The sequence below is a fragment of the Ischnura elegans genome (genome assembly GCF_921293095.1).
Source record: "Ischnura elegans chromosome 13 unlocalized genomic scaffold, ioIscEleg1.1 SUPER_13_unloc_1, whole genome shotgun sequence".
In the NCBI taxonomy this organism is placed as follows: domain Eukaryota; kingdom Metazoa; phylum Arthropoda; class Insecta; order Odonata; family Coenagrionidae; genus Ischnura; species Ischnura elegans.
The window spans coordinates 3684276-3702435 of NW_025791657.1; the positions used below are offsets into that span (position 1 = coordinate 3684276).

The 18160-nt window shown below is 37.9% G+C and overlaps 2 protein-coding genes across 3 annotated transcripts in view; one reads left to right on the plus strand and one right to left on the minus strand.

Annotated features, from left to right (window-relative positions):
• Positions 1 to 440: 440 nt before the first annotated feature.
• LOC124172491 lies at positions 441 to 13916 on the minus strand. Its single transcript, XM_046551930.1, has 7 exons — positions 13849 to 13916; positions 13510 to 13745; positions 13246 to 13383; positions 9250 to 9417; positions 7913 to 8080; positions 1795 to 1917; positions 441 to 563 (listed from the first exon to the last, which is right to left on the minus strand). Exons 2-7 carry the CDS (start codon positions 13696 to 13698, stop codon positions 441 to 443), a joined length of 909 nt encoding a protein of 302 aa, XP_046407886.1. The 5' UTR covers positions 13699 to 13745; positions 13849 to 13916.
• A 340-nt stretch (positions 13917 to 14256) lies between these two features.
• The window catches only part of LOC124172319 (zinc finger protein 33B-like), a 72893-nt gene continuing 68989 nt past the window's right edge, over positions 14257 to 18160 (plus strand). Inside the window, exons 1-3 of one of the 2 annotated variants that reach the window (XM_046551762.1) lie at positions 14257 to 14331; positions 14435 to 14659; positions 14786 to 14923. In XM_046551762.1, coding sequence (XP_046407718.1) covers positions 14492 to 14659; positions 14786 to 14923 — 306 coding nt within the window. In that variant the 5' untranslated portion in view covers positions 14257 to 14331; positions 14435 to 14491. Of the gene's footprint in view, positions 14660 to 14785; positions 14924 to 18160 lie in introns of both variants that reach the window. The other variant, XM_046551763.1, reaches the window with a different exon arrangement.

The window sequence follows — 18160 nt, forward strand, 5'->3', positions numbered from 1 at the left end:
ACACAAAAACAACCTTTCATTTATGTTATACACCCACTGTAACAAATCATTTATGTGATAAATCAGACATTGATGTCATTATTTTTTCATGTGGTATCAACAACTTATTATTCTAACAAGGCATTAAAAGCTTGTATCTATGAAAAAAAGCATACACTTATGTAGCCCTTACAAAACTGACATTGACCCATTCCCAACAAGATGAAAATTTGCAGGAAAGTTAGGGAAACTGCTCTAAGGAAATGCTGAAAAGTCTCCATCAATCAAATGTGTAAAAAACATTTACTGAAGGTCAAAGGGTGAAAGAAATGTTTTTTTTAGCCAAACGGTTAGTTTTACAATAAAAATGGCTTAGACATAGACTGTAGACATTGTAATTATCTACAAAAATGTATGTTCACCTTTTCCTTTAAGATTAACCATTTCTGAGAAAATTCCATTCAAAAGTTATCAGGAGCTATATTCTCCAAAATACGAATGACTACACAGTTGTTGAACCTTATTAGAGGTGCTATATGAGTAAATTCTTCATTACGGAAGTACTTCATCAGTTGTACCAAAACCTGATAGAGTATAAAGCATGAGGATCTACATTAAACTATTGGCACAATATTTTTACATGGCGTCCATCGCTAAAGAGTTTCCACCATTTATGAGGTAGTGTATGGGACATGTTCATTTTTAAATGTGGCTTACCAAGTAAGCCTACCCCACAATCTGTTTTACTTGTAAATTGCTGCCTTTTGTCACACAGTGACATTGTTTAAAAGCTTTAATATATTTGTTAAATCGTTATAACCCTAGAATACTATGGTAATTTTTTTACCAAAACGTCTCCTTGAATTTATGAGACTTGTTGGGAATGTTCAACCCAGGAAGGACTTTGTGTCTCAGCAAAACTGTGCTAAACAAAGCAAGGGTATACTCACCAAGTCATTTGCGTACGATGAAAAAATGTAGAACTATATTATGAGCTGAAATAATAACAGAAAATCTCATTTGCAAAAGAGCCCTGGCCCAGAGGAATAGAGGCTCGTTTTGCAGCCTCACCTGGGTCAGATGTTGCAATAAACAAGACAGCTGTACTGCACATTTTCATGTTTTATCGAACAAGGGAAAACATTGTGCCTTTCAACTGAGGGATAAAGTTTGTGCATTTCTGAGACTTGTTCGGATTGTTCCACCCAAGAATGACATTGCATCACAGCAAAACTGCATCAAACAAAGCCAGAGTAAACTCACTATGTCATATGTTGCCTATGATGCAAAAATGTAGAACTACATCATCCTCAATAAAACATCAAGAAAATGTTGTTCACTATATGCCTACAATGTAAAAAAAGGGTTCCCAGCCTCACAACATTATGAAATTCACGTTTTTTTCCAGATTCTCATGACCTAAATGTCATCAAACTCACAGTTTGTCGATAAGGCATTTTAAGCAGAAATATTGTTCATGAGACAACATCTGTCTATCGTAGTTCTGCAATCAAGTTTGAGAGATTTCTAAGATTTTATGATGAAATTCACAGCTATTTCCGGGCTTTTTGTAAAAAATCTATTTTGTAAAAGAGCCCTGGCTCAGGGGAAGAGAGGGCCGCTTTGTGGCCACACCTGGGTCAGATGTTACAATAAACAAGAAAGCTGTACTGTACATTTCATGTTTGATCAAGCAAGGGAAAACATTGTGCCTTTCAGCTGAGGGATGAGGATGAGTGTTGTTGGGAATGCTCCACCCAGGAATAAAATTGCATCACAGCAGAACTGCGCTAAAAAAAGCCAGAGTATACTCACTGTGTCATGTGTTGCCAGGGGATCTGAGGCATTGCTTGAAATCCCAGCAGCAGCATCCTCTGCGTCCAGCACATGATAATTCCCTTCTGCAACATGGTCTTCTTCCTCCTCTTTCACATTAGACTTGAAGAAAATAATGGGTGTCAATCAATTAAGGAAATAATAATGATAATGATAAAATTTGGCCGCTGAAATAAAAAAAAAATTGGAAGTTGAAAGACGTCAGCATTCACCCACTGCAGAGGGAGTCTTGTCTAAAAGATTCAGAAAAGAAGTGGAAGACCTGGGAATTAAAAAAACAACTGATTAACCTCGGGCAAAAAGCTGTTTTACTACAGACCTGCCAGATCGTGAGAAGATTCCTGGGTCCGGCATGATCGGACAGTGTAGGATAGGGTGAATTCCCTTCCTTAACATCCGAGCCTAATCCTAAATTTACCTCGGGATAGGTGAATATTTCCAGCTGGTTTTAATCAGCTGAGAAAGTGCATAAACTAATAAATAATAATAATATTAATGTCTTTAGATAATAAAAATTTGTATTTTACTTGAGACCACTCAAGCTGGCAAGAAGACTAATTAGATTCTTGCGACTCTCTGATCAAACTCCAGAGAAAAAAATTTGAGCACCTGCACTACTCAAGTATCCTTTCCACCAGGGAGTGAAAACAACCCACGTCAACTGTAAACTATTAAATAAACCAAATTATTGTGAGATCTATAAAATGAGGCTATCTACCAAATGTTTGGTTGTAGAGAAGGCATGCCTAAGTTTGTAGCTCTGTTTTTCTAAGGTAAAAAGGCCACCGTAGGTATTAAAAAGTGATAACCGCAGTGCAAGCGCTAAAAATATTAAATTTGATCCAAGGACACTAAGTCCTAATTGTTGTGGGATGAAAACTAGGTAGGCATCGATAATGAGAACTTTGAGTAAGATTAATAGAGGGAAGTTAGACAGCACCCTCTTCATTAACCTTTTCCCTACTAAAGACGAAAATATGTGCCCAGTCGTTACTTGACCCGGGACACAAAAGCCGCAAATTTTCGTCAGAGATTTTACTACGCAGGCAAACGAATACCGAATAAATAAGTTTCCTAGCTCTCCCCCTTTTTTGACATCATAGGCGTGCGATGCCTTTGTTTTCGGACCCAACACTGCGGGGCTTACGCCTGTTCTACACGCACGGATCAGCTCATCCGGCTTAGCTCAGCCAAATCACTCAGCGCAAACCCATTCTTAACGAGAGGCTTAAAGTCGACTCCTTGCCATCTGATGGCAATAGCTGAAAACTTAAGAACTCTCGAGAAACGGCGAGCGCTGAATCATTTTATGGAAAAATTTCTAGCAAAGCACATAATTACCGGATTTATTTTGGCAGATCAGTGTATTCCCGAGTTATTATATGCAGTTCTCCTATGGAAGGAGATGAATTTAGAATAATTGAGTTGATTTTTTGTTGGCTAGGGCGATAATACCTTCTCAGGTTTTGTTACAGGTTAATTAGAGAATTTTGAAATTTTTACATCGAAAAAATCTTAAATATATATTTGGTACATTATGACTCCGTTAATTAAATATTATGACTGTTTTGGATCATTAATGGAATGGTTATGAAGGTGACCGCGAGAAGATGGCAAGAACGCTGACAAGAAGGCTACGATGGTAAAGGCTTTCAAATTTCTTGTTCACTGGGAATGTATTATAATATTCCAGTAAGGACATTGGTCTCATCCACAATCCCATTTTGAGCTTTGCATCACTAACTTTGTCATTTATGGGCTAAGTGAGAAGAACCACACTCAGAAGAAAACCGAATGCAACCAAATACATGCACCATGTGAGAGAGAGTTGATGACAAGAGTGCAGCGTTTAAATTAAGCTGGGGGTCCCAGGCGAGATGATCCGACCCCCTCGGCTGAGCCGTGGCAACATCTCTACAAGGCAAGATTAGCCGCCAGGACGGCTGATCTTAGGCGCTGAGCCGAGCGTGTAAAACAGGCATTAGGCTTTACCCTAAAAATCCAGTAGCAGTTACCCGGACACCTCGTCTTATATTACCCCTCTTAGCAGCAAGAGTGTGGTCATACAATTGTTTATCCAGTCATTTTGCAAAATAAATATTTGTTCCTTCCTCAAAAAATTTAAACTAAGAATTGAACTGTATCAGTTTTTTGAGCAGCTTTTACAATTTCTAAATGAAATTCCATGATAAATATTAACTTATACAGTGGAACTTCGATCAATCGTATTTCAGGGGGATGGACGAAAATAACGATGCATGCGGGAAAGTGATTGATGGGGGAATTTTTGGCTAGGTTGCCAATGTCTCAGGAAACACATGATTTTGGTGCCTAATTATGATATTCGTTAAAGGATTCAAACAAGATTTTAGCCAATTACTGGAATACTAGTACTTCATCGAGACACTTAGGTCATATTGTTGATTCGAATGTCTCTTTCAAATATCCTAAAGGAACACGCCACCTCGCTAAAAAAGTTTGCTCTCCACTCGACATTTACACTGCTATTATCGATTTCTGTCTGATGACCTCGCCAGCCTCGGTGGCGATGGGGTTAAGTCATAGCCTGCCAAACGTGAGGTCGCACGTTCAAGTCCCACCTGGGTAAGTTTCCCTTATGCAGGGCATAGTTGTTCGTGCACGCTTCATTGTTGAATTTGTTGAACACCTCGATTTAAAATGGCCTATGAGAGCTGTATTCCGAGGTTTGGAAAAAAATAAAAAAATGTAAAAATTCTCATCCAATGAATGCTATTTCCCGTAAATGTATTCACGAGAGCAATGTGCATGTTATGCCTAAAACAACTGCTTTTGCCGGCGCAGTGATTGGTTGTCAGATGGATCACATAGGCCAAAAATAGTCAATTATTTGTAATGTTCCTGTCTAATAAATATATTATCCATGTAATTTAGGCAATGTGTAAAGCATGAACAACATTACGTTAATCGTCAGTAGCAATGCCCACCTGACTCTCGGCTTCATCCCACTTATTGTTATCACCAGGTAGCTCACTCTACCCCCACCACTACTGTCATGCGCTAGTGGACAACCCAAGGCGTGCTGCAATATTCACGCGCTTTTATCCTGGATGCTTTACTTCATATTCAATTATTTTCCGACAATCTTTTAAAGTACTCACTTGTTTCTGCGGAAGGGCCATGGTCCGTAGACGGATAAAAATAAAACTAATAAAAATGAAACCTGACTTTATTAAACCCGCACAAAAAAACACTCCTAGTTTGAAGTCAACCCACCCTGGAAAGTATGGAACCACTCGTGCGAGGTGAAGTTCAGAACTGATGCTATCACATACGTCTTACGTAGAACATACTGCGGAGGGTGAAGCATAAACATATGACTGCACCATGAAATTTCTTGTCCTAAAGAGAAGACAACTTACACATTCTTTTCTAAATAACAGTGCCAGATGAGGACATGAATTCGGATTGTTAGCATGAAGAAACAGAATATCCTGAGAAGACATCCCTTCCTCAGTAACTCTGACAAGTGAGACTTATAGTACAACTCATAAATTGATAATAGCCTGATATCCTGTTTTCTGAAAAAAATTCTGCATCAACTGCCGAGATACTCAGCTACGAGGAAATCGAGTTTTGCCAGAAATCACCAACTATGTATTTTTCCAACTATGTGCTTGGTCTCATTCTTTTTTGAATTACGTGAATATTACAAATATTTCAATCTAATAAAAGTGCAATACCAATCGCCAAAATTCATTGCTAGACACCTTCTGGGCTAATAGTTGAGTCAAGCAGCAGTTGACCTCCAGAAACTGGGAACTTTGAAGCAGGTAGGCTGAAAAAGGTCAGTGGGTGAGAACAGGGAGGGGAGGGCGTGAAACATGTTTTTATTGCTCTCGTGTAACTTGATATTTTTTTCGAAGCTAAGGTCTGCACAATACAATCCCTGCGTGAGCTAGGACCGATTTTTATTTTGGATAAGAGGAAAGTGTTAGAGTGGGGGAGGTGAGTGCTGAATGGAGAGGGACAGCGGATCGTAAGAAATGCGCTACAAATGTTACTATCCCATGGCACTGAGTTTCTCCCTATGGTAGTTTCATCTCCTGGGGAAGATTCTAACTAAGTGCCTGTCCTTATTAGCCATAAACGACACATGGTAAACACTTCCTCTCATTTTTGTCAAAGGATGGATACGGGAAAGTTATACGACAGGACCACGATCTTCAAACAATCAATGTGGGAAAACGATACTCCGGGGAACGATGGATGCAGGAAAATATTACATTGCCTTTATGGAACTTTTTTTGGGACCCGGATTGGCGAACGATGAATGCAGGAAAATGATCAAGGCAGGAACGATAGATCGGGGTTCCACTGTATCTCGATTTTCGTACATACATCAAAATGGAAATTGTTGCTGCATTAAATGCATTAATATTTACTGTAGAGCTTTGTTCAAAATTTGACGATTCTGAGAATAAAATGAGGAATTCAATTTGAAGTCTGCAATTTACGTTCTAGCAACAATTATCCATAAAGCTATTTCATATAAACTAAGCATGATTGCCAATGCCGATGATAAGGTTATTAACTCCAAAAGGAGGGAGCCCAACTACACTCAGAGTCCAAGATAATGCAGAGTCCCCACTAGGAAGGGTCGAAAAAGGTTAGAGCTGAGAGTGTGTGATTATCCGTGAGACCTTTCTTAACTAATATCCTGCAAAAATGCTCCATATGCAGGGAACGGAAAAATATCTCGGGGCTCAATGCAGCAGTCATGCTAAGGAGAGAACTCCATCGTCTCGAAATGGTGAAGAAGGCCCCATTTCATTCAGTATGAAATTTATTTATGTTGTCATTTAGGGTGCATTATACATATATGGTTTTCAAATGTGTGCTGCATGGCAATGAGTTCAGTTTGATCCATTCATTCTCCATATTCGCAACAGAATACAATCAACTCCTGAAAAACTGTGTGGTTTTTAGCTGTTGATGGGTTGAATTCCAACAAATCTACCACGAAATTGTCTTCTACAATGACGCTTAATACAACATTTAAACTTCAGTACTGTCATTTTAATTTATTCCTTCCCATGAGCAACTCAGCAAAGGCCTATGAAAGATAATTCTTTTCATCTTATTTTTTTTTAAAGTAGCAGAAATCCCTCTGTAAACATAATAATTGATGTTCATAAAAAGTCTAATGTAAAGTGAGAGGAATATATTAGGCAGTGCAATTTTCACTTTAAGGGGGCTATTTCACACCCATGAGCATAAATACAGTTGATACATAAGGCACAGTGATTGCAATCACAAGTAATTTTTATCTTTTGTAAAGCCAATTACTTCAATCGAGGTAAAGCAGAAAGACTGTTTAGAACAAATGCAGAGCATTCATGGGCCCAAGCCATGTTTTACCTTGGCTATTGGCTTTAAATTACAGTTGAGACAGTTCATCATAGGCCGACTGAATGGGATTCACAGCAATACGTTAATGAGATTAGCTCTCTTGTACAACTAAATTAACTTCACTTAAGTTAGTGGGAGTTAGGGATTAGATAGTGGGATTTAGCCTCACATTGGTCAGAAAACTAAAGGCCATAAAATTGTGAGTGATTTTCCACAAAGTGCATGTTTTTTTATTCGGGCAAACCCACTTTCATCATACAACTTCGTACAACTTTTTGTTGAAATTTGGCCCTTATTAGACAAGGTAGCCAGCGACGAAACTGGCTACTCAGCTTGTCATGGGTCATTGATTACCAAGGACCTTATTACACGAGGGCAGCGAGCGACGTAGCCACACTTTGGCGACTGACTGGCTACTGAGCCCCGTCACCACTGGCTACCCATACTGGCGACGCTGCATTGTAGCATACAGAGCATATTACACTACGTCGCCAGTCCCAAGTCGCCACTCGGTCAGATTGATGCCCAATATTTTCATCAATATGGAAAAAATTCTCGCTACTGAACTGACTACTAAATTTGGTAGCCACTGCATCGCCAGTTACTGCCACTGGCGACATCACCTGGCTACCTCATCTAATAAGGGCCCTTGTAACACGGACAAGCAAACAGGTCAGGCTTCAGTGCAGATAAAAATTAAACTTACCAGCATATTGGCATCGGGGAGTTGGCAGTCTGGCACAGGGATGTATATTTCAGTCGTTTTGACAGTGCATGCATTCTGTGAAGTGCCTAAACTCACATTTTGAATGCTGTCATTTGTCTCAGCAGAAAACCCCAACTCGTCATCTGCTGACCCCTCTTCTTTGATGCTCTGCAGAGAAATTAACAATGATAAACAACTCACCTCTCTCAAGATCAACAAATAAGTGATGCTCTTAATCTAAACGGTTCACAATTAGACTGCATGAAAACCGCCTTGGAGCCATGGAAGGCCTTTAAGTTGGCACTTTCTCTGTGAAATATGTGATGGCCTGGGACGAGAATATTGGGGGGCTCTTTTGCACATTACTTAAACATGAGATTATGGCTAATAATTTCACAATGAAGTGAGAGAAAAAAACTAAATTTTTTAGTATGTATTTCACTAAATTTGCTTCCAAAAATATAATTTTGTAAATACTGCATTTGCAAGGTCAAAAATCACATTTTTTCAACAACAATGTCTTTGAACATGAACCATTGATGTGGGATGTGTTTTCAAAGTATTTCTTTTGGTGTCGATGTCTTATTTAAAATAAGACAATCGATAACAAATAATAAATGGATTTCTTATGGGATCCCTCAAGGCCGCAATTCTAGCTAATTTCAATATGAACTACCTCTTAGACTCAGTGATTGGTAAATTAATTTTAAAAATCCCTTTCATTAACAAATTCGTTAAGGATTTCTATCTGCCACAGCCAGATGACATTCAAGAACATACTTTTTTGAATTAATGAAACTGCTTCCACCCTGAATTAAATTTTCATTAGAACATAATAATTAAATTCATTTCCCTTGCATGATAAACACAAGAATTCCTGAAAGAATTTCTACGGACTAATGGACAAAATGTTATTTATCTAACAGATTATCAAATTTTCAATCACATCTCTCTCTCTCTTGCACAAAGTATACACAGCAAAACACCACGAGGGTAGTCTGCGGCATAGCCACACTTTGGCGACTGAGTGGCTACCGAGCTCCGTCACCACTCCAGATGCCATTGGCCACCCATACTGGCGATGCTGAGTTGTAGCATACAGAGCTTATCACACCAGGTCACCAGTCCCAAGTCGTCCCTCAGTCAGATTGCATGACAAATATTTTTATCAATATGGAAAAAATTCTAGCTACATAACTGGCTACTAGATTTGGTAGCCAGTGCATTGCCAGCTACTGCCGCTGGCGACGTCGCCTGGCTGCCTCGTCTAATAAGGGCCTTTATAACACTGACAAGCAAACAGGTCAGGCTTCACTTCAGATAAAAATTAAACTTACCAGCATATTGGCATCGGGGAGTTGGCAGTCTGGCACAGGGATGTATATTTCAGTCGTTTTGACAGTGCATGCATTCTGTGAAGTGCCTAAAATCACATTTTGAATGCTGTCATTTGTCTCAGCAGAAAACCCCAACTCGTCATCCGCTGACCCCTCTTCTTTGATGCTCTGCAGAGAAATTAACAATGACAAACAACTCACCTCTCTCATGGTCAACAAATAAGTGATGCTCTTAATCTAAACAGAACACCATTTGTCAAATCTAATCTATTCTATTAAAAAGAAATTGAGTGGTGTCTATCTGTCACTAAATCTCTCAAAAAGTATGCAAATGAGTGAAACAAAATTTGGCAGACAGATCCTTTTTGTTCTAGGTTCACAATTATACTGCATGAAAACAGAATTGGAGCCATGGAAGGCCTTTAAGTTGGCACTTTCACTGTGAAATATGTTAGGGCCCAGGGAGAGAATGTTGGGGGTTATGCAGAGATTCCTTCATCCTCTTTTTCACATTACTTAAAAATGGTATCATGGATTATAATTTCACAGTGAAGTGAATGAAAAAAACTAAATTTCTTTGTATTTATTTCCCTCAATTTGCTTCTACAAATATAATTTTGTAATTACTGCATTTGCAAGGCCAAAAATCACATTTTTCCAACAACAATGTCTATGAACATGAACCATTGATGTGGGATGTGTTTTCAAGGTACAGTAGATTCCGTTTAATGGGTCCACCGGTTACTTGGGGCAGCCGCTTTATTGGAGCAGATCTTGAAGAGCAGATTCCAATAGAGGAATATCCACCAGTATTCTCCACTTAATTGGGACAGCATGCCGCTTTATTGGGCCATGAGTCGGTGACATAGACTCTATACTAGGGACAAAATTAAATTGTTTTGTTTTCAGAATACTATTTTTTATATTTTCCTCCTTTTATTTACTCTTATTTTTCACAAATATTCCGATTATTGCCCTATTTTGAAAGCTCTTGTCGTTATACTATGCACAAGAGGATAGGACTTATTTTTAGTAAAAGACTTTCATTCAGCGTCGCCCGAGGCTGTGAAAAATGTTATTAACTAAATTGTTATGATTTTTAAAAATTATCATAAATTAACTAAACTTGCTTATTTATTCATCAAATTAATAGAACTAATAATTAAACTTTTAATAAACTTATGTTGCATTATAAACATTCTTTAACCTTCTTTCTACCATTTCAAAGTTTTTCATGCCCATATACGAGAGAGTTCGCCTAATTTGGGCAGCCGCTTAATTGGGGCAAAGTGCACTAGTCCCGATATGTCCAAATTAACCGGAATCTACTGTATTTCTTTTGCTGTTGATGTCTTGTGCAAATAAGACAATCAATAACAAATAATAAATGGAGTTCTCATAGGACCCCTCAAGGCCGCTATTCTAGCTAATATCAATATGAACTACCTCTTAGAATCAGTGATTGCTAAATTAATTTTAAAAACCCCTTTCATTTACAAATTCTTTAAGGATTTATATCTGCCACAGCCAGATGACATTCAAGAACATACTTATTTTGAATTAATGAAACTGCTTCCACCCTGAATAAAAATTTTCATTAGAACATAATAATTAAATTGATTTCCCTAGCATGATAAACACAAGAATTCCTGAAAGAATTTCTACCGACTAGTAGATAAAATCTTATTAATCTAACAGATTATCAAATTTTCAATCACATCTCCCTTTCTTGCACAAAGTATGCATAGGAAAGCACCAAAGTTTGAAGCTATAAATTCGGATGAAAAAATTATTTACCAAAGAAACTTGCTAACAGTCAGGATAAACTAGAAAAGACCAGTTTCATAAATCAATTATTCATTCCATTCTGTACTCTAAAAATATTTCTATCCCCTTACGCTCCCGATAAGTTGGATAAAATTGTTTCATAAAATAATACACAATCCCATTTTCCATACCCTAGAGTTATTTTCACCAAAAATTTAGCTTCCTTTAAAAATCAAAGTTAATTAAAGCAAAGATTAGGATCGGCAATGGTGATGAATTTAACAATGAGCTTCTCACAACATAGCGCAAGGAAAAAGAAATAATTTTGGACTTCACCATTCCATGTACTCCTCAATTGAATGGAAATAGTGAACGATTAAATCTTACGTTAATGAATAAAGCCAGAGCACTCAGTTTTGATGCTGAATGCAAAAAATACATGTGGAGCAGTACAAATAGCAGCTTATCTGGCGAACAGAAGTCCAACCAAAGGAATGGCTCAAACCCATAATGAGAACTAGAATAAAAAGAAACCTTACTGGGGAAATTTACACATTTTCGGCCAGAAATTTTTTTCAAAAATAGTAAAACCACAAAAGAAATTGGATAATAGGAAAGAAGAAGCTATTCTAGTAGGTAATGCCTCAAATGGATATCAATTGTGGAACAAAAATGAAAGAATAGTTTTTGTTACTAGAGATTTAAATTTTACAAAGAGTTTTCCTATCTCTGCAAACAAACTAGAAGAAGAAATCAATACAGAGATACATGAAGAAAATGAAGATCAAGAATATTCTGAGATAAATGAAAACCAAGAGCAAGAAAATAAGATCAAGAAATGCATCCAAAACAAGACAAAAGAAAAGAAGAAGAAACTGGAGACCCATTAGAGAGAAAAGACTACCAGCAAATAACGAAAATTATGTATTGAATTTTGATACTAGTGAAGATGAAGCACTACTGACCTATAACGAGGCTGTCAGTTAGGAAGAGAAACAGGGATGGATGAAAGCTATAAATTATGAAGTAGACTCATAAATGAAGAATAAAACTGGACATATCTAGACGAAAATGAAGCACGAGGAAAAAAGAACCTCACTGGTCACTGGGTTTTTTAAGTCAAAAATAATGGAAAATTTTAAGCCAGATTATTGGCAAGAGGATGTTCTCAAGACAGGAAAAAACATAGACTACAAACATATTTTAAGTCCAATGGTTGATACAACCTCTTTGAGATTGTTATTTGCCATAGCAGCCAAGAGAAATTCGGAAATTCAAACACTAGAAGTGAAAACAGCATTTCTGAACGGTGAATTAGGAGAACCAATCTAAATGAGAGTACCAGAAGGTTAATTATGATCAGCCAAGAAAAATCTGTCTCTTACACAAGTCACTTTACGAACTGCGACATGCACCTTGTCAATGGAACAAGAAGTTCACAACAACCCTCAACGAAGAACTTAACATGGTTCAGCTTGCGACAGACCAGTGCACATTCAAGTCATAAGCTGGAGATGTGTTTCTCTCGATCAAATCAATGATGGAAAAATTATGGGTAAAAAGAATGAAATGATTAAGAAATTGTTAGACAGTTTAAGGAAAATTTTTTGAAATGACAATTGAGTCAGAATCAAAATCATACATTGGCATGAACATAAAAATGAAGGAGGACAAAGCATATCACAGAAAAACTATGCACAGCTGATATTGAAGACATATGGCATGAAAAACTAAAACCAACATAGACATGTATTATACCTAATTAAAAACTAGATGAATATGCTGAATTTACAAAAAAGAAACAAAATTCGACTACCCATGAGTAGTTGAAAGTCTTTTATACTTATCCAGTAAGACACAGCCAGATCTAAACTTTGCTGTAAACTTGAAAAGCAGATCAATGGAAAACCCACAGAAGTAGCCTATGTTAACATTAAGAGAACCCATATTCGTCATAATTTCACATCCCCTATTACTATCGATCAATAATTGTATGTCAACGATTTTTTATTCTAATAGACGTGATTTTACAGTTCAACTTCGATTTGCTAGCTTTGTGCAGTCACACAACACTACATTTTCTCCACTTGTAGCATCAAGTGATTATTGAACTACATTATGGAGTTGCACCTTTCAAATTAATGTTAAAAACCTCTCGCACCCACCAACAAATTCTCCGAAAATCACTTCGCAGCAAGCTTCAAATGAGATAAAATGAAATGAACTCACCGTCAAGTCAATGCTCGAGGACAATTTTCTCAGTTCCGCGTCCGATTTATAACAAATCTTTTTGAAATCGCTGAATTCCATCAGCTTTTTCAAACATACTGGGCACACGGTAGCGGGTAAGCCATCTCCCACAGCAACCTGCGATAGCAATCAACACACTGTACGTGAAGAGATTTCGGAGGTATCCGAGAAAATACGTCCAAAACACGGAATAAAATAGGAACCGTGACAAACACAATCCATAACACGATAATCGCGACTTACTTTTAAACCGACTAAATCAAGCAGGACATCCTTCACAGCAACTTTGCATATTACATTTGAAGTGAAAATGTTAACATAATAGTCATGATTCTTCATGCAAAGCCTGCACAAGGTACTCTCGGAATCACTTTTCGACGCATCCTCGGGGCACTCGTTGACTAGAGCCATGTTTTCATTGCAATATATCATTCAATCCTCACATCAGTTCAATCGTCAACGAAGTCATCAACACAGCACTGACGGAGATATCAAAATCCAACAAGGAAAATGCATTAACTCCAATGATATATGGAAATGAAGTACATTTAAATTCACACGGAGAAGGACAAGATAACTCACAATGAAAAATTTCCAAAATTAAGCTAAATACACTGCCGCAGATAAGACGGAGATGTTTTGCTTTCGTCTCCCATACCCAATGTTAATATAAGATAAAGGTAAAGATTGGTTGGAGCCGAGTTTCGAGCCTAGTTGCATATTTTACCGCGAGGGGCTCTCTTATGGAGCAACTTTCCTATTATATTTTGAATTATTACGCTATTTCCTTTCGGTCGGCTTCATTGCATCGTCGATAAAATGTGTTTTTCTTTTATAAAAATTACAATATTTCAATTATTGGCCTTCAAAATAAAATAGGAAGCCCTTGGAAAGCCTGCTCCATAAGAGAACCTCTCGCGGTAAAATTTGTAAGTAGGACACCTAGCCTCCAGCCAATCTTTGCTATTATCTTGTATTAACCATAGGCATGCATGGGAGATGAAAGCAAACTATTCTGTCTTCTCTGCGGCAGTGTATTTAGCTTAATTTTGGAAATTTTTCATTGTGAGTTATCTTGTCCTTCTCCGTGAGAACGTAAATGTACTTCATTTCCATACAACATTGGAGTTAATGCATTTTCCTTGTTGGATTTTGATATCTCCGTCAGTGCTGTGTTGAAGACTTTGTTGACGATTGAACTGATTTGAGGATTGACATAAAAAACATGGCTCTAGTCAACGAGTGCCCCGAGGATTCGTCGAAAAGTGATTCCGAGAGCACCTTGTGCAGGCTTTGCATGAAGAATCATGACTATTATGTCAACATTTTCACTTCAAATGTAAAATGCAAAGTAGCTGTGAAGGATGTCCTGCTTGATTTAGTCGGTTTAAAAGTAAGTGGCGATTATCGTGCTATGGATTGTCTTTGTCATGGTTCATATTTTATTCCGTGTTTTGGACGTATTTTCTCGGATACCTCCGAAATCTCTTCACGTAAAGTGTGTTGATTGCTATCGCAGGTTGCTGTGGGAGATGGCTTACCCGCCACCGTGTGCCCACTATGTTTGAAAAAGCTGATGGAATTCAGCGATTTCAAAAAGAATTGTTATAAATCGGACGCAGAACTGAGAAAATTGTCCTCGTGCATTGACTTGACGGTGAGTTCATTTCATTTTATCTCATTTGAAGCTTGCTGCAAAGTGATTTTCGGAGAATTTGTTGGTGGGTGCGAGAGGTTTTTAACATTAATTTGAAAGGTGCAATTCCATAATGTAGTTCAATAATCACTTGATACTACAAGTGGAGAAAATGTAGTGTTGTGTGACTGCACAAAGCTAGAAAATCGATCATGAACTGTAAAATCACGTCTATTAGAATAAAAAATCGTTGTCATACAATTATTGATCGATAGTAGTATGGGATGTTAAAGGCTCTCAAATATGATCGGCGAAAAAGTGAAACCGAGTCGAATTTCCCATGAAAAGTGTTTCAGTTGTAGTCCTTGTTAAGGGTCTAGTTTACCTACAGTTAGGGCCGACGACTGTTGACGTTTTGTCATCTGGTGTAACTATGTGTTTGGAAACCATTCGTAACTAACAAAGTTGGCAATTTAAATTGACCAATGGTCAACTTGGGAGGACGATATACCCTCCAGGCTATACCACAGCCACACGTATCTATAGTACTCACCGCGATTCTTTGGCAATGAAAAGAAGTTGTGACATGACAAAATGAAATTGAAAATCCCTTGCAGTTAATTACTGAATCATAAACTATGAGAAACCTGGAGACTAGGCGGTTTATTGCTTGTTAAGTGTTGTCTCAAGTGCTCGAAAACGTATTATTTATATTATGCTCTTTGATATCTTGCTTATGTTAGAAATGAACTGTTTTAACCCCTATGAAAAAATTGTATAGACCTGTTTCAAATTTTTGTTCATTCTTATACAGTACCATGGCAACGTATTAGAATATATAAAAAGTTGAAACAGGTTTATACAATTTTTTCATAGGGGAAGGTTTGGTTCACTGATGAAAAAACGCATTAGGCCATGATTACAAAAGTCATTATACTTTTTCAAAGCGCATTATGTCTAAAAAATAGCTCCTCTTAGACCTTTCACAGTACAATATATTCAAAAGTGGCCAAATGCTAATCTGCAATATTACAGCTTAATAATATCAATGACGTATTTTAACAAATATATATAAAGTTAAAAAATAATTTGATGAATTCGGGATTTTGGAGTGGTGGGAATTTCAACTTTGGTTGCTAGGGAGTTGTTGAAAGACATTTGTCATCAATCGGACATCTCGGTCTTCATCTTCAATCGCACAAAAGTGGAAGGTTTTTTTTGCATTGGGGTGGTTTCCAAATTTTTTAATTGTCTAAATCTAAAGATTATTACTCATGGAGTAAGTATTTTAGATTTTAAAACCATGGTATCTAATTTTCGCGATTAAATGGAAAGTGAAAATTTTCAAGCGTGGGTAAACGCAAAAGCTACATATGAATGCTGGGAAAAGCCCATGTGATGTCATTCTGGTTCAGGCTGCCACTTAGTGAAGCTGCCTGGGAGCACCGCTACGATGCAGGCTGCTAGGAGGTGGCCCTTGGCTTGAGTGAGGATTACAAATACCCAATAGCATTTTCCAAATGAGGTTAAAATTGACCATTAACGTTCGTCTAGCTTAGGATTTCGAAAACCAAATAATTTTTATATAATGAATACACTAATGATGGGTAACGAATCACAATCAATGCCTTTCGATTTTTTTATGAAGGAAGTGAAATATTGCTGACAAAAATTTTTGGTAGCGAATCAGATACGATTGATGACATACGTATGTATAAGTGAGAGTGAGAAGGAATATGAGGTAGTTTCCTTCATCAAAGTTAACAAAAGGCATTGATTGCGATTCGTTACCCACCATTAGTGTATTCATAATACACAAAGTATTTGGTTTTAGGAATACCGGTTTATACGAATGGCAAGGGTCAAATTTTATCCTCATTTGAAAAAGGCCAGATTGGTGCCCATGCGATGCCACTCCACATGACGTCACAGGGACCTAGTTTCTACACGAGAAGATAGGAGTTATGCGTCGTCTGGGGTTACCAATGCATGCAAGAGGCGCAGAGCTCAGGGAAACATGTCTTAATAATAACCTATTAAAACTGGCTAAGGTCGGAAAGTTTTCTTTGTCTGATAAGGTATTAATTAACCTTTTTTAAGCCAAGCGCTACCAGATAGCAAGGTACTCAGCTACCCCGTAGCATCCTGCGTCGTATCAGCTCTCAGAGCCTCTCCAAGGTCACCTCACAAGGCGGGAGGGGGAACCAGAAATGCGTCACATGGACTTTTTCCCATCATTCCTACTTACGCATCGCGTTTTCGCACGGTTGAAATTTTTCACTTTTCATTTAATCGCGAAAAATTGATATCGTCATTTAAAAATCTAAAAGCGTGAAACACGTACTCCAGGAGTAATAATCTTTTGATTTAGGCAATAAAAAAATAGTAGGAAACCACCCTATTGAAAATGTCAATGAGGTGGATTAACAAATAATTTATGCCTTTATAATGATGGGAGAGACAAGGGTAAATCTTGTATTAAAGGCATAGATTCTCACTTGCGTGGAGAATGTGGTAGGGAGTGAAGAGTCAGGGGTGGCAAGTGGAACAAAACAAAAATGATTCGTTGCGACCTTGAGTGAAATGAAAATGCAAGGCCTGGGTTTAGTATTTTCCCACGCGGAATTTAAATCACCATGGAGTTTAGTTGCGACTCGGTACGAGATGATAATCCCGGGAACGAAACTAAATCAATTGTAACTCGGCTGCTCTTAGTTAAGTTTCGATCCCAAAAGTTGAGTGCAGGCAAGAAAAAGGGAATATTTGCTCATTACGTTTGACATGCATCTACAGTCCGGCCACTGAGAGTTGTCCGATGACATGTAGAGGGGTCTAGATTGGGGCAGGGGGCAATGTAGCCAGGTAAGAAAGGGAAACGCGGACGTCACATGTAAACAAAAGGGTTTTTAGTGAAGAAAGGAGCTGGAAGGGAAGACGAGTGTGAATTATTAAAAGGAAGAATCTTTTGTTTAGGCGATTCAAAGAAAGGGCTTGTTTAGCAGGCTCAGGCTTGTTTCAGTTCTTCATATGCGTGTGACAATGTCGCATGACTAGGCGAACGTTTGAGGTGCATATAGGGGACAGTGATGGACTGCAAGCGGTGCTGGCACTAGGTTCTACGCCCCTCCTGTTGAACTTCCATCGGACAACTCTTTCCGGCTGGACTGTAGAGAGGTTAAATCATTGAGTTTAAAAATTGAATGGCCAGTTTACATTCACCGTTCTCCTGTTAGTGGTGAAAATATGAGTGCCCCATGC